This window comes from Eptesicus fuscus, chromosome 18, assembly GCF_027574615.1.
Source record: "Eptesicus fuscus isolate TK198812 chromosome 18, DD_ASM_mEF_20220401, whole genome shotgun sequence".
Lineage (NCBI taxonomy): Eukaryota > Metazoa > Chordata > Mammalia > Chiroptera > Vespertilionidae > Eptesicus > Eptesicus fuscus.
The window spans coordinates 2,458,356-2,475,872 of NC_072490.1; the positions used below are offsets into that span (position 1 = coordinate 2,458,356).

Here is a 17,517-nt window from a genome sequence, read left to right on the forward strand (position 1 = left end):
TTATTAGTCTGCTATATTGAACCTCTCAGTGGTTTAAAATGTGGCATGTTCTCTCTGGCCTCTGTTTTCTTGGAGCTCTGACCTTGGTTTCTGTCTCTAACTGCATAACTGCAAGCCTCCTCCTCCTCAGTGGTATTCCCACCAATTGACCGTCTTCAGATCCTGGAGAGCTGTGCTTTCTCTGAGCTCTTCACACTTGCTGCTCTCACACTTTTCCTATTGTTCACCTATTTTGTCTTCTTCACGTTCATCCTTCAGTTCAGTTTCAGTTTCCTCATGGAGGCCTTTTCTGACCTTTGGACCAGGTTTGATTCCTCTGCTCTATGCATCATTACACCTTTAATGTACTTCACATAGCAGTCAGCACATTTCATAGGGATTACTTGTTTTTCTTCTGCACTGGACTGGGAGCTCTGCGAGGGCAGCATCTGGGTCTGTCTGATTTACAGTTGTATCCTCAGCACCTGGTATCTTGTTGGACACATGGAAGATGCCCAGTGCATGTTTATTGACTGCTGACCAGTGGGTGACACAATTAAGTTTGCTTGGGGTAGGTCAGGGAATATTTCAAAGAGAAGGACATGCATGGGTTAGGGCTTGAGAAGTGAATAGAAGTTTTCAGAAGATTGGAGTGAGGGTGAGAGTATTAGGAAGAAGGGTATTTTGGAGAACACCATTTACAAAGGTATAAAAAAGCTTGGGCATAAGGGAGCCAATTTCTCATCATTCCAACCAGGTAAAGTGTGAATCTGAGGAATTGCTGAGAGGTGAAGCTAGAGGATGAAGAAGAGATTAGGTCATGGGAGTCCTGATGTGCCACATTCATCTTGTTGACACTGGGAACCACTCATGTTAAGAAGGGAATTTTAACATCTATTAAACTCTTATTGTGTCTTAGGTTTATTTTCTTAACATATATTATTATCTCATTTAATGTGCACAACAGTCTTTTTCCTGAAAACTGAATTTCATCGGAGCTGAATAAAGGCTGGTATCTTATTTATCTTGACATATTTGATGTTTATAATTATATCCTAAGTAGCATCAGCATTCTTTGAAGTCACTTTTTGTTTTTGTTTGTTTTGTTTTTTGGTATTATGCTTCTTTCTAGTCCACAGATAATTCAGGGCAGTGTTGACATAGTTTTATCTGTTTCCCAGTTTTGATTTAGTGTTATCAGTGCCTCTTTTTTATTTTAAAAATATATTTTTATTGATTTTAGAGAGGAAGGGAGAGGGAGAGATAGAAACATCAGTGATGACAGAGAATCGTTGATCAGCTGCCTCCTGCACTCCACCTACTGGGGATCGAGCCCACAACACCCTCCAACCCCCACCCCGCATGTGCCTTTGACTGGAATCGAACCTGGGACACTTCAGTCCACAGGCCAACACTATCCTCTGAGCCAAACCAACTAGTGCTCAGTGCCTCTTTTAAAGTGTCTCCCAGCTGAGCACAGCATACCAGATGTATCCTGATTATTCATTTTAGAATAGAACAGAACTTACACTATTGGTGTTCTGTGTCCTAAGATTTTGTTAATTAAGTTGACAATGACTAACTTTTTGTGGGCAACTATTTCATGCTTTTTATATTAAATATCCAAAGCTAAGTAAATTTTTCACAGGTATTACCTTTAAGACCTTTTGTATTTGTTTGGTTGATCATTTGGAACCTAAATTAGGGATTTTCATCTTCATTCCTATTAAACTTCATCCTGTTGGGTTTAGCTCCTTCTAATGCTAACTAATTTGTCTATTTGGATTTTTTAAAATGTTTTCTTTTTGCAGTTTCAGTTGACATTCAATATCTATATGTATAAAAGGCTAAGTGACCTACCGTCCGTCCGACCAGACAGTACATATGACGCACACTGGCAATCCTTATATAATAAAAGGCTAATATGCAAATTGACCCTAATGGCGGAATGACTGGGAACGACCGGTTGCTATGACATGCACTGACCACCCGGGGGCAGACGCTCAATACAGGAGCTGCCCCCTGGTGGTCAGTGCGCTCCCACGAGGGAGCTCTGCTCAGCCACAAGCTGGGCTGACGGCTGCGAGTGCAGTGGTGGTGGCAGGAGCCTCTCCCGCCGCCTCTGCAGCACTAAGGATGTCCGACTGTGGCTTAGGCCCGCTCTCCCGGGGAGCAGGCCTAAGCTGGCAGGTGGACATCCCCCAAGGGCTCCCAGGCTTTCCTCTCTGACATTTTACTAATTTTCTTTAATCTCTATTATAAAGAAAGGGTGAATAGCGATATTACAATATTTCTTCTAATTAATTTCCTTTCAGTGTGCACGAATCCGTGCACTGGGCCACTAGCTATTTTATATTAGTTTCAGGTATACAGGATAGTGGTCAGGCAATTACATAATTTACAAAGTGATCCCCCTGATCATTCTAATACCCACCTGGCACCATATATAGTTATTACAGTTTTATTGACTATTTCTTTTAATTCATATATTGGGACAGGCAAAAATAGGTTTACAGTGTATATATGTGAAAGTTTATTCCTATATTATTATTAATTATTGTATTGTTTTCCATACAAACAATAATAAACCTACTTTTGCCCACCCCTGTATTTGAAGAGCTAATATATGGCTTAAAAGTCCCAAGATATAAATGGCTCCACACTCCTGTGATGTTTCCCTTGCCCACTCAGTCCTTTACTCTTTCCACAGTTGTTCCTTATGTATTTGCCCAGCATTTTTATATGTATACACCGTACAAGCAAATATTAATACACAGTCTTTTGCATATACCTTCAGTGGTGGCTTAAAGTTTATTTTCCCTATACAGATCTTGCCTATTTTCTAAGTTTGTTTCTAGATAGTTACTCCTTTGGTTGCTCCTATAAATGAGATCTTTTGTTGTTATTGTATATTTATTGATTCCATGTATTGGTTTATATACAGTTGACCCTTGAACAACACGCACGTTAGGGGTGCACACCCCTGTGCCGTTGAAAATCCATGTAAAACTTGACTCTCCATAAACCTAAGTATAGCTGTCATTATCCTAGGGGGGTTGGTTTCAGTCCCCCCCCAAACAGATATCATGTAACCTATATGCGTATATAGACTACAGCAGAGTATGCCAGCACAGTATGCCAGCACATCACTTAATTCCTGTGGATTCAGCATAGTGCTTAGCATGTGGCACATTCAAGTTTTGCGTTTTGCACCTTTTGGGGATATTTTTCTTAGAATTTTTTAATTTGAAATTTTAAGTTCAGTTTATTAAGTTCAATGATGAAAGCTATTAGAGAAATATCCTCCTGAAAATTATTTTTTTCTTAGAAAAAAGAAAGGAAAATCAACACCCTTTTAGCATAGCCACAGATACTGTGGCAATCAGCCCTCTTTGGAGGTGGGGTAGCCCATTCGTCGGTGAAGTCACTCTGGCTCAGCAGGAGCATTGTAGTCTGGAGCCTCCTCACCTCCAGCTCCACTTCATCCATTACCTGCACAGAGACTCGTCTCCCTTCACATTGTTTCCAGCACCCTCCGAGAACTAGATATCAGACGTGTCAAGATTATGATGTTTCAAATAGCTACTTCCCACTTAATTTATTTTTCCTGCTTGTTCTTTTTCTTTCATTTAAAAAAAAATTTTGAGAGTTCTGCATCAAACTTAGCTTTCCAACTTAAGAAATTCTCAATTGTAGCAGGAATGCCATATGTCCGTTTGCTTCTTTTCTTCTCTCCTGGTTTTTATTTGGCCGCCTATTTTGTTTAATTTTTCTTGCACAGCTGTCACTAAAGTAAAGATCATCACCATAGCAAGGCTTTCTTCGGCCTGTAATGCTAATAACTCAAATGCCCGAGACACATGATCTTCCCGGCTTTCCTGGGAGGGCATTTTAAAGGGGGGCTTCACCTGGATATTTTCACTGCGTGTAACCCTGCGGGCAGTCTGGAAAGGTGCTCGCTTTCTCTAGCCTCAGGGGTCACAGTAATGCTGTCGCTGGGAGGGCTTTCTGATAATACTGCGAGTGTCAGGGGAGGTGGCTCCAGAGCCTCCAGCTTGCTGTGCGCCCCTCGCCATAACTGTCCTTGTGTCCTTGCTGCACCCAGCGGGCGCCCAGACACCAGGGGGCCCGGCAGCAGGACCATGGCCACACCACCAGAGTGGGAGGAGTGGGTTATTTTTGATCCATGGTTGGATGGTTGAATCTGCAGATGGAAAACCTGCAGATATGGAGGGCGGATTGCAAAGGTGATTTTTGATATGTCAGTTCGTATATAAATTTTTAAGGACTTTTTACCTTATATTTCTCTCATGATAGATGATGAAATATTTTACCAATTTCCCAAATGAGAAAAGAAACCAGCTTTACCTGTTTGTTTAGTTTCATTCCACTGTTATGTATTCATACTATTACAATATATTTTATTTATTTTCTAATATGTTTTTATTGATTTTAGAGAGAGAGGAAGAGAGGAAGAGAGAGAGAGAGAGAGAGAGAGAGAGAGATATTGATGTGAGAGAGAAACTCTATCAGCTGCCTCCTACATGCCCCCTTACTGGGAATTGAGCCCACAATCCAGGCATGTGCCCCAGCTGGGAATTGAACCAGCGAGCTTTGGGTGCATAGGATGACACTCAGCCAACACCTGAGCCACACTGGCCAGGGCTACAGTGTATTTTAAAACATTTCCCACAGTAACTTTATTTTTTTTAAAGTTCTAATTCTTAAACTATAAACACAAAAGAATATATGTAATGTACATATAGGTAATAAAGCGTGGTAATGAAACAAATATTCATGAAGCCTCTTTAAAAAAACAAGAGTATTGGCAGTCCAGAGATTCTATTTTCAATAATGACAGACTAAGACCCTTCTTGATGATTACCTTCACAAAATTATCATATTTCAACGTAATGAAAAAATCAGCTCTGGCTGGTTTCTCAGTGGTAGAGCATCGGCCCGCAGACCAAAGGGTCTCGGATTTTATTCCTGGTCCAGGGCACATACCTCAGTTGCAGGGCATCTGCCGGTTGGGGCACATACGGGAGGCAATCAATCGATGTGTCTCTCACATCGATGCCTGCCCCTCCCCACCTCTCTCTCTCTCTCTCTCTCTCTCTCTCTCTCTCTCTCTCTCTCCCTTCTCCCCCTCTCCTCCCTCCCTTTCACTTTCTCTAAAAAAAATCAATGGAAAGAATATCCTTAGGTGAGGACTAACAGCAACAACAAAAAATGAGCTACCTAATGTGTCTGGAGCGTGAACAGACACCACAGACTGGTGTGGAGTCCACACTCTGAGGAGAGAACTGTCCAAGGATGTCTTTGTTCTCATGGCTTTTAGTGAGGTGCGGGGTGACGGTGGGAAAATCAGTCTTTCTGGCTGGGGAAGCTAGAATGATGATGATCATGCCACTCAATAGAACGTGGGAATCATGAAAGGGAGAGACTGAGAGAGAGGGTCCTGGAATTCCGTCCACAGTTCGCGCTGGTCCCTGAACTGGCATGCTCAGAACAAGCTCACTGCAGCCCAGCTGACAGACCTGACCAGCCTGGGGCTGCAGCCCAAGGAGCAAGTTTGCAGTTTCAGTCATCCAGAGAATGCTGCTTAGACTGAGGAAATGGGCTTCAGTGACAAACTCTAATCTTCACGAGTTAAAATTAGTAATGGCAAGGAGACAATTCCACGATTACTGGGCATAGGAAGCACCAAGAGAGAAAAGAAAGCAACCACATGTGGCCTTAGATGAGTCATGGAATTAGCAAACAGAGTTTAAAGTAAAGTTAAAAATGTCTTCACTGAAGTAGAACAAAGTATGCTTAAGTGAGTAAAAAGATACTTCATGAGAGTAAGATAAATAGAATAAAACCAAATAGAAATTCTGTAAGTGAAAAATACAGTATTGGAAACATAAAATTCACTTGCTGGATGTAACAACCTTTTTCTCACAGAAAAATTAACCTCAAGTGTGCCAGTGACTTAGCATAAAAGTAAAACTATTAAATTTCTAGAAGAAAATAAAGAAGGGTTAGACAAAGATTTCCTGAACACAAATAGCACACAAATAGCACAAACTGTAAAAGGAAAATTTTGATGAAATGTGCTTAATCAAAATGAAAAACTTTTACTTTTCAAAACACAGTAAATAAAACTAAAGGATAACCACAGTCCTGCAGAAAATATTTGTAAAACATTTATATGGCAAATGACTTGTAATCTCAAAACTCAGTAATAAGGTAATAAAAAGATTTGAACCGTCTTTACAAAAGCAAACATGCCAGTGGACAATGAGCTGAGCCTCTGGTATTGACTCTGTCCCACATCTGCCTCACCCAGTGCTCACTTTGGGGGATTTGGTGAATAAACAACGTGTGGTGTGGCCTTAGAATGGAGTGCTGCTACCCAGTGGTTAGAAGGAATGAACTGTTGATACATTCCTTGAATGACTTCCAAAGGGGTTATGCTGAGCGATGAAGTCGGTCATAAAGGTTTGAAACATGATTCCATTTTAATGACATTCTCCAAAAGACAAAACTATAGTGACAGAAAACCAATAATCAATTGCCATGGGTAGAGAAGGGGGAAGGTGTGACTCTCAAGACACAGCATGAGGGAGTTTTTTGAGCAGGGGATGGAACTGTTCTGAATGTTGTTTGTGGTGGTGGTAACACAAATCTGTGCATGTGCTGAAATTCATAGAACTATACACTGAAAGAAAAAAAAATCAACTTATAATTTTAAAAATAAGAAGTTAATGTGCCCTAGCTGGTTTGGCTCAGTGGGTAGAGTGTCGGCCTGCCGACCGAAGGGTCCCAGGTTTGATTCCCATCAAGGGCACATACCTTGGTTGCAGACTCCTCCGGCCTGGCCCTGGTTAGGGCGCGTGCAGGAGGCAACCAATCGATGTGTTTCTCTCACATTGATGTTTCTCTCTGTCTTTCCCTCTCTCTTCCACTCTCTCCAAAAAGCAATGGAAAAATATCCTCAGGTGAGGATTAACAAAATAAGAAATAAGTAAATAAGTAAACATTTAAAAAGTTAATAGAAGTCTAAGATTCAACAGTTGTGTGTAGGTCTAATATATTGTATTTTAGTAATCTATTTTTCTGTCAGTTGATATTTGTATTTTCCCTCTTTTGTTATTAAGAACAGTGTTGTTATGAATCTTCTTGTGTTGCCTCCCGGCATACATGCATGTTTTTCTTAGGGTGTGTGACTAGGAGAGGAATTGCTGAATTACAGCACATGCACAGTTCAGTTTGAGACGATAAAGCCAAATTGCCTTCCAGAGTGGCTTTAGTTTATGTTTTTTCCTACTCTGTATAAGACATTTGCATGTCTGAAAATGTCTTAATTTTATCTTAATTCTTTAGGAATCATTTTCATGCCATTGTTCCATTGTCTTCTGGCTTGCATTGTTAGAATTGAAAAGTCTGTGATTCCTCATCTTTTCGGTGCAATCTATTTTTCTGTTTGGAAGCATATTAATAGAACCATAATTCTGCTCCCAGGGTTCTGAGATTTTATAATGTTCCCAAATTTCACAATATGTTCTTTAGTGTGAGTTTATTTTTGTTCAATATAAACTTGGGGGCTCTTTCCATTAATTCTAAATGAAGAGCATGAGAATGCCTGAAGGGAAAAAGTTTGGATACCAGAATTCTGAGCGCCCAGAGTTGGAAGAGGGCTGGAGTTTTGTTTTGTTTTTCTTTGTCCACACAATCCTCCAGTTTTTATACCAGTACTTCTCCCTAGTTCTCAGATGTGCTTTGTGTTACCCAGCCCAGAGTAAAAATCCATTTGCTCTTCCAGAGGATAAACTTACAGTCATTTTCTTGAATTGAGGAAAGGGGGTACACTGATGGATTGGAGGAGGCGATTTTAATGATCTAAGTGCTGTCTAGACAATTTGAAATCAGTCCTTTTTCATTTTTAAAATATGTTTTTATTGATTTTTAGAGAGAGAGGAAGGGAGAGGGATAGAGAGATAGAAACATTGAAGAGAGAGAAACATCTTTGATAGGTTGCCTCCTGCATGCCCCCTCCTGGGGATGGAGCCTGCATCTTCTTTAGGCATGGAATTTATAGTATTCTAATTTTCAGTTCTAAATTTACATTTTTACTTAGTTCATTTCTCTGTTAAAAACTTTTATCTGTCATTTATTTTATTAATCTTTTGTCAATTCTTCAATATGTTGATATTAGTCATTTAAAGTTATCTTACGCTAGTATCAACATCTGGGTCATTGGCGGGTCTGGTTAAGAACAACAGGGAATATCATTTTCCCCAGAGAAGGTATGTTTTTTCTACAATAAGGATGTTTTGAGCTGGGATGGGGCTAAGTATTACCATCAGCTACTTCAAGTTCATCCCTGGTGCCTAGTTATTTTGAGAATGTGACTTGTTGTACATGTGTTGTAGGCTTCTTCTTCTAGGAGGACTTTGGTATGTAGGTACCTGGAACTACAAAGACCTCTCTCTTCTTTCCCACCTACCAGCCTGCTACCTACCCGCTCAGGAAAAGTCTTGCTGTGGAAGTTGAGCAGTGTGGGGAGAACGATCGTTTTGGATTCTTCCCCAGCCATGGGGTTATGCCATCTTACATGTTTGTTAAGAGCTTCACTGTTTTCTCTTCGTCCAGCAAGAAACAATCATATGTTTCTATGATTATGACAGAGATTGGCCTGTAACTTTCCTTTCTTATAATGCGCTTGTCAGATTTATTACCGCGCTGATTTCAAAATGAATCCCTTTTCCCTGTTCTCTGAAAGGATTGGTGTTTTTTCCTCAAATGTTTGGACAAATTTATTGGTAATCAGGAACTTATATTTCATTTGTGGGACTTACAGATTCACTTTTCTATAATAGATATAGGACTAATTAAGTTTTTAACTGTTCTGTCAGTTTTTAATGTTTTATTTTATTTATTTATTTATTTATTTTCGTTAATGTTTTATTTTTTATAAAAATAAAAAAAATAAATTTGTCCATTCTGAATTTTCAAATCTGTTGGTATAAAATTTTTTGTAATATAATTTTATATGTAAGTTGATTATTAATGACATTAATGTGGTCTTTTTTTACATCCTCACTAGAAGATGAGGATTTTTTTTTTCATTGATTTTTAGAGAGAGTGGAAGGGGAGGGAGGAGAGAGAGAGAGAGAGAGAGAGAGAGAGAGAGAGAGAGAGAGAAAGGGAGAGAGAAGCGTGCATGAGAGACACATCAATTGGTTGCGTTCTGCACAGACCCAGAACCTGCAATGCAGGTACGTGCCTTGATCTGGAATTGAACCTGCGACCCTTCGGTGCATGGGCTGATGCTGTAACCACTGAGCAACACCAGCCAGGCTGTTTTTTTAATGTTTTGATTGCTGATATTGATAATATTTTCTCCTGATCAGTCTTGATGTATGGTAATAGAAGGCTTTTAATATTTATAAGGCTATTCTTGGTTCTTTGTAGTCTTATATAAATTTTAGAATCAATTTATTAATTTAAAAGACGGGATTTTGATTGGTATCTATAGATTTTGTTATGTATTTGCTTTTCATTTCATTACTTTATTTCTATTTTTATTATGGATATTCTGTTTCTCAAAGAATAATCAAATTTATTTGGTGAATCTTTGTAAAATATCTATTTATAGTAGATAACAAACTTCCACTGTTAATATTTTCTTAAGTAATTGGTACATACTTGCCCCAAAAGTACAAACAGGTCATGCTGAGGGAGAGAGAGACTATTTATAGAAATGTTTTCAGACACATGCACACACCACTCAGGAATAGTAATTTTGCTGAGATGTACTTCATTGTCCTGATGTACTTAATCTTGCCTTTCAGAATATTGATAACATTGAAAGGAGCTTACATATTTGAGAGGGGAATTAGTGAAGAGGGGAGAGTATATATTTAAGAAAATTTAGTGCTTAATTTCAGGGACACTGACCCTGTCTCAGTATTTAAAATGTTAATTGCTATGTTTATCCTTGTTTTTCTAGTGACATGCAGTTTTCGAGGATCTGTTCCTCAAGGGTTGGTCTTAGAAATAGGAGAAACGGTGCAGATTCTTGAAAAATGTGAAGGTAAGTATGGTCCTATAAAGCATACAAATAGTGATCATTTTGGGGCAGTATTGTATAGTGACATTATAAGCAATTGTTTTGAGCTGTAATTAGCTACATTATAATATACTATTATAAAATCCTCCCTGATCTTTGCTCATCATAAAAGTACAAGCTATTTTCATATAACTGTTAGAATTAGTCTTTTGCCAAGAGGGTATCTGCGATATTGTTGTGTAATAGTGACAATTCATCCATTTTCCTTTTGATATTTAAAAATTTTTTTATTTATTTTATCAATTTTTTATTGAATTTATTGGGGTGACACTGGTTAACAAAATGATGCAGGTCTCAGGTGCACAGTTCCACAACACCTCACCTGTATTGTGTGTTCACCACCCCAAATCAAGTCTCCGTCCATCACCATTTATGTCCCAAACCCTCCTTCCTCCCCCCAGCAATCATCATACTGTTGTCCATGTCCATGAGTTTTTTCTCTTTTATTTTCTTTTTTGCTCAATTCTTCCACTCCCTCCCCAACCTCTGCCCCACCCTTGACAATTGGTAGCCTACTCTCTATAAGTCTGTCAATATTTTGCTTGTTAGTTCATTTTGTTCGTTAGATTCCACATCGGAGTGGAATCATATGGTACTTGTCTTTCTCTGACTGGCTTATTTCCCTTAGCATAATGCTCTCCAGGTCCATCCATGTTGTTGCAAAGGGTAAGATTTCCCTCTTTTTCACAGACGAGAAGTATTACATGGTATAAATGTGCCACAGCTTTTTTATCCACTCATCTATTGATGGACATATGGGCTTCCAAATTTTGGGTATTATAACTAGTGTTGCAATGAACATAGAAGTGTATATAGTCTTTAAAAAAAATTCTTTATTGCTTAAAGTATTATGTAAGTCTCCTTTTACCCCCTATTGACCTCTCCCCTGCCACCCCCTCCCCCAAGCACAAGCCCTCACCACCCCCCCCCCCCCCCCCCCCGTACTGTCTGTGTCCATTGGTTTTGCTCATATGCATGCATACAAGTCCTTTGGTTGATCTCTTACCTCCTCACCCCCCACCTTCCCTCATAGGTTGTACAGTCTATTCGATGCTTCTATGTCTCTGGTTCTATTTCTGTTCATCAGTTTATGTTGCTCATTATATTCCACAAATGAGTGAGATCATGTGATATTTATCTTTCTCTGACTGGCTTATTTTTTTTTTTTTTTTTAAATTTATTTTATTGATTTTTTAGAGAGAAAGGAGAGGGATAGAAAGCTAGAAACATCGATGAGAGAGAAACATCGATCAGCTGCCTCCTGCACACCCGCTACCGGGGATGTGCCCGCAACCAATGTACATGCCCTTGACCGGAATCGAACCCGGGACCTTTCAGTCCGAAGGCCGACGCTCTATCCACTGAGCCAAACCGGTTTTGGCTGACTGGCTTATTTTGCTTAACATAATGCTTTCTAGTTCCATCCATGCTGTTGTAAATGGTAGTCTTTTGAATTAGTGTTTTAGGTTTCTTCAGATAAATTACCGAAGTGGAATCGCAGTTCCATTTTTAATTTTTTAAAAAATATATTGTTACTGACTTTAGAGAGGAAGAAAGAGGAAAGAGAGAGAGAGAAACGTCAATGATGAGAGTGAATCATTGATCGGCTGCCTCCTGCATGCCCCCCATGGGGGATCAAGCCTGCACCCAGGATATGTGCCCTGACTGGGAATTGAACTGTGACCTCCTGGCTCATAGGTGGACACTCAACTACTGAGCTACACCAGCCAGACTTGGGTGCCTTTTATTTCTTCTTCTGCTGTGGCTAGGACTTCCAGTACTATCTATATATATAAAAGGCTAAGTGACTGTCCAACTGGCCGGTAGCTATGACATGCACTGACCACTAGGGGGCAGGCGCTCCATGCAGGAGCTGCTGAGCTGTGGTCACTTGGCAGCAGTGGTTCGGAACCAGAGAGGAGGGAGCCTGATTCCTCGTGATTCCTCTCTCACTCTGGGACACCTTGGGGGATGTCGGAGAGCCGGTTTTAGCCTGATCTTTGCAGGCCAGGCCAAGGGACCCCCACCTGCCAGAGGGAACCCGCTCACTCCACAGACACCCTTCGAGCTGCAGCACTGGCCCATGTGCGGCCGGCTGGAGAGGGATCGTGGGAGGTTGGCGCCAGGGGTCTGGCCCGTCTTGTCCAGTCCCGCTCTGCTGGCCACCACCCAGGACCGCCTGCATTCGTCCCTGCACCAGAGGGATTGATTTCCTTTCAATGTGCATGAATCTGTGCACCGGGCCACTAGTGTTGAATAAGAGTGGTGAAAGCCGACAACCCTGTCTTGTTCCCAATCTTAAGGGAAGTGCTTGTAGTTTTTGCCCTTTGAGTATGATGTTTATTATATATCGCCTTTATTATGTTGAGGTATGTTTTCTCTGTTCCAACTTTGCTGAGAGTTTTTATCATAAATGGGTGCTGAATTTTATCAAATGCTTTTTCTGCATCTATTGATATGATCATTGGGTTTTTATACTTCATTTTGTTTATGTGGTGTATCACATTTATTGACTTGCAGATATTGTTCCAGCCTTGCAACCCTGGAATAAATCCCACTTGATCATGGTTTATGATCTTCTTACTGTATTGCTAGATCAGTTTGCCAATATTCTGTTGAAGGTTTGTACTTGTCATCTACCTGTCTCTACTTTCTGTGCAGCCATTATCCTGGGTTTGGGGGTGGGGGTAAATAAATTTGCATTTTTTTCTTCTGTCAGGGAAGTATATGCTACACCTTTGAAATAAAAAGTTGCAACTTCTTGTTGGAAGGGTACTTTTTGTTGGACTGCATTTGGTGCTTTTGATCTGGCTTGATTGGTTTGCACCCAGAATCTTTGTAAAGGACTGCTGACTGTTTACTGTCACATGGCCTGATCTATATAAAGGCCTCATTCTTTTGGTTTCACACTGCTGACTCTGTTCTGCAGCCTCTCTGTCAGTAGCAATTGTAGTAGCACTGTTGTCTCTTTTTGATAGTATAGCCTCACTTACATTGGTGACTTACATTTCACTATCTAAATAGTAGGGCATATTTAACAAAGTGTGATTCCACAATGTTACCTATTATACATATGAAAACACCTAGCACAGAGCATGGCACAGGTCGACTATGTTTTGTCTACATGTTTAAATAACCATAGCTTTCAGATGAATTTCTACTATGTATGTATGTGTGTGTGTGTGTGTATGTGTATATATACACACACACACACACACACACACACACACACACACACACAGACCCAGAATATTTTAGACAGCCTCTTTTCTTAATTTGTATTTCTCTTCTTACTGATTATTTTTCTAACCTAATGGGAGTAAATTTTTTTTAACGTTTCCTTTAAAAAAATCAGGTTTGAAGTAAATTTTAAAATATGTAAAGTATATTTGGCATGACCAAGCATAGAAGGTGTAACCCAGAATTAAGTTGACAAATGTAAACTCTATACCTGTCTTACTCCATTCACACAGTAAGTACTTACACAGTAGACAGTAAGCGCACACACACACACACACACACACACACACACACACACTAGTGTGCCCCTTTCCCAATTTTATGACAGTTCTCTGGTATTCTCAGTTTCTTCTATTTTTTTGTATTTTAATTACCTTTAAATAGTGTATAATGTTTCTCTGAATTTTATTATCTTTGAAAGTATAGTGAATTTCTAGCTGTTTTTCTAAAATCTACAATTTGTTTTTTGCTCATCAGTCTGATGTGGTTGTATTTTGTTTAAAATTCTATTTTCTGTACTTTTCATCTTCTTTGTAGACAAATTGCTTAAATATAATATAGTTTGCATAACTCGTAATTCTAAAATCTCTACTGATTTCAGTATAATATAGGATTTAACATTACATCTCAATTAGGAGTTTAGTTTCATTTATTACCTTAATTTTTAATCACATTTTATAAAGTGTTCATTTTAGAATCTAGGTTTATGATATATATTTAATATATATATTTAATCCTCACCTGAGGATATGTTTCTTTCTTGATGTTTTTAGAGAGAAACAACATTCATTGGCTACCTCTTACACGCCTCCTACTGGGGATCAGGCCCACAACCCTGGCATGTGCCCCAACAGGGAATTGGTAGACACTCAACCACTGAGCACACGGGCTGGATTGGGAATTTTAACAAAATGTATGTTTTTGTTGATTTTAAAGATAGAGGAAAGGAGAGGGTTAGAAAGATAGAAACATTAATGAGAGAGAAACATTGACAATGGGAATTGAACCAGTGACCTCTTGGTTCATGGGTTGATGCTCAACCACTAAACCACGCTGGCCAGGCCATCTCGGGATTTTCATGGAGTTGGATTCATGTTCTCTGAGGTCTTTTCTAGTTTTTTGTATCTTAGTCAATTGAAAGGGCTTTGTGCCTTTTTTTTTTGCCAAGTTCCTTGTTTAAAAATTGATTGGGATGACATTGGTTAATAGAATTATATAGGTTACAAGTATACAATTCTATAATACATTATCTGCATAATGTGTTACCACACAAAGTCAAGTCTCCTTCCGTCACCATTTATTCCCCCTTTATCCTCTTCTACCTCCACTCACTCCCTCCGCTTTCCTTCTGGTAATCACCATACTATTGTCTGTGTTTATGAGTATTTTTTGTTTGTTTAATCCCTTCACCTTTTTTCACCACGCCCCCTTTTCTCTGACAGCTGTCAGTCTGTTCTCTGTATCTATGAATCTGTTTCTAATTTTATTTATTTTGTTCATTAGATTCCACATATAAGTGAAATCGTATGGTATTTGTCCTTCTCTAACTGACTTATTTAACTTAGCATAATACTTTGGATAGGAAGAATTAACATAATTGAAAGCAATCTGTAGATTCAATACAATTCCTATCACGTTACCAATGACGTATTTCACGGAACTAGAACAAATATTCTAAAAATTTATATAGAACCACAAAAGACCCTGAATAGCCTCAGCAATCTTGAGAAAGAAGAACAAAGCTGGAGGAATTATGACCTGATATCAAACTATACTACAGGCCATAGTAATCAAAAAGCATGGTGCTGACATAAAAAATAGATATGTAGATCAATGGAACAGAATAGAGGCCAGAAATAAACCAACATCTTTATGGTCAATTATTTGACAAAGGAGGCAGGAACATACAATGGGGTAAAGACAGTCTCTTCAATAAATGGTGTTGGGAAAATTGGACAGATATGTGCAAAAAGATGAAACTAGACCAGCTTCTTACATGATATACAAGAATAAGCTCAAAATGGATTAAAGACTTAATTGTAAGACTTGAAAACATAAAAATCCTAGAAGAAAATATAGGCAGTAAAATTTTGGACATTTCTCATAGTATTTTTTAAAAAATATTTCCTTGAGCAAGGGAAACAAAAGAAAAATGAACAAATGGGGACTACATTAAACTAAAGAATTTTTGCACAGAAAAGGAAATCAGCAACAAAATGAAAAGACAACCCACTGAATCGGAGAACATATTTGTCAATGATACATCTGATAAGGGGTTAATATCCAAAATTTTAAAGAACTTACACAACTTTATATACACACACACAAAAAAATCCAATTAAGAAACAGGCAGAGGACCTGAATAGATACTTCTCCAAAGAGGACATGCATATGGCCAGTAGACATTTGAAAAGATGCTCAGTCACTAATCATCAGAGAGATGCAAATTAAAACCACAAGGAACTATCACCTCACACTTGCCAGAATGGCTATCTACATTAATAAAAGAGAAAGATGCAAATTGATTGTACCTCCGTGACGCCCACCAGCCAATCAGGAATGAGTATGCAAATTAACCCAACAAAGATGGCGGGTTAATTGGCATGCACAGGTGCCAAGCGGCCAGGGGCAGGATGCTTGTGTTGTTGCCATGGTGACGACACAGGCATTCCGCACCGCCCCAGCCGCTCCGGGACTTGGGGCAGCATGGGAAGGTGGAAAGGCAGCTCCAGGCTGGAGCAAAGGCGGTGCCGGCAGCCAGGGGAAGGAAGGCCCATTCTTGCATGAATCTTCGTGCATCGGGCCTCTAGTCATTAATAAGTCAACAAATAACAAGTGTTGGCGAGGATGTGGAAAAAAGGGAGCCCTCATGCACTGTTGGTGGGAATACAGATTAGTGCAGCCACTGTGGAAAGCAGTATGGAGTTACCTAAAAAAATTAAAAATGGAACTGCCTTATGACCCAGCGGTTCCACTTCTGGGAATATATCTGAAGAAACCTGAAACTCTTAATTCAGAAGAATATATGCACCTCTATGTTCATTGCAGCGTTATTTACAATAGCCAATATTTGGAAGCAGCCCAAGTGTCCATCAGTAGATGAGTGGATAAAGAAGCTGTGGTACATTTATACAATGGACTACTACTTGGCTGTGAAAAAACAAGGAAATATTACCTTTTACAACAGCAGAGATGGACCTAGGGCGTTATCCTTTTTGAAGAAAATTGAGAATGTTGTATTTATTGTAAGGCTGTGCCTTTTGGAGTAAACTACTAAAGAAGGCACAGTTAATGTGTCTTTATTAGAAAAGTTTGCATTAATTTTTCTAACAATGCTCATGTCTCACAGAAAATGACAACAATGTGATTTTAACATCCTTTGTATGCTTCGTTTTAGGTTGGTACAGAGGAGTTTCAACAAAGAAGCCAAATGTAAAGGTACTGAATAATTTTATTACCTTTTCTAATGTAGGAGCTGCCTAGTATGTTTGTTTTATATAAAAACAATTCTTATTTGCCCTTTTACAATCTTTTACAGAGGCCACACTCATTTCTTCCTTCTCAGAGCTGTATCAGTCTCTGCTCTGTCTCAGCACTGTTAGAATGGTTTTTATTTTAAAGGATAGAAAATACATATGTGGCCATAGCTGGAAAGCTTATTTTGGAAAAGCCTATTAGGACATTTAATTTTTAAAAAATTTAAATTCTTAATTGTTGAAAGTATTACATATGTCTCCCTTTTCCCCGCCTTTGACCTCTCCCCAGCTGCTCCCTCCCCCCAGCACATGCCCTCACCCCCATACTGTCTGTCCATTGGTTATGCTTATCTGCATGCATACAGTCCTTTGGTTGACAAAACTAAATGGAGTTATTCTTAGGCCCGGTTTTGTGGAGCCATGTGATTAGTTAGAGGAATTTTGTTTGTAAAATACAGAATGAAAAGATTTTCAAATGGTATTCAATTAGATGTCTTTGTTGATCATAATGTTATTGTTAAAATATGAATTTAAACAAGACTTGTAAGTGTAGAATACTAATTTTGTTAACTAGATTTTATGTGTTTATTCTGTTACCAATTAATATTAATTTGAGCAAACAAAATAATATTTTAATTAGCAGTTATAATATACTTAGGAACATTATTCTCAATTCATTTGCAAAATCTTTTTTTTTTTTTT

General features: G+C 38.9%; 1 protein-coding gene and 1 pseudogene across 1 annotated transcript in view; one reads left to right on the top strand and one right to left on the bottom strand.

Annotated features, from left to right (window-relative positions):
- DOCK3 (dedicator of cytokinesis 3) overlaps window positions 1–17,517 on the top strand; it is a 182,893-nt gene that overhangs the window by 34,578 nt on the left and 130,798 nt on the right. The window contains exons 3-4 of the mRNA XM_028132514.2: window positions 9,980–10,063; window positions 16,737–16,777. Of these exons, the coding sequence (XP_027988315.2) occupies window positions 9,980–10,063; window positions 16,737–16,777 (125 nt within the window). The remainder of the gene's footprint in view (window positions 1–9,979; window positions 10,064–16,736; window positions 16,778–17,517) is intronic.
- On the bottom strand, window positions 3,404–4,123 carry LOC103300537 (RWD domain-containing protein 1-like; annotated as a pseudogene).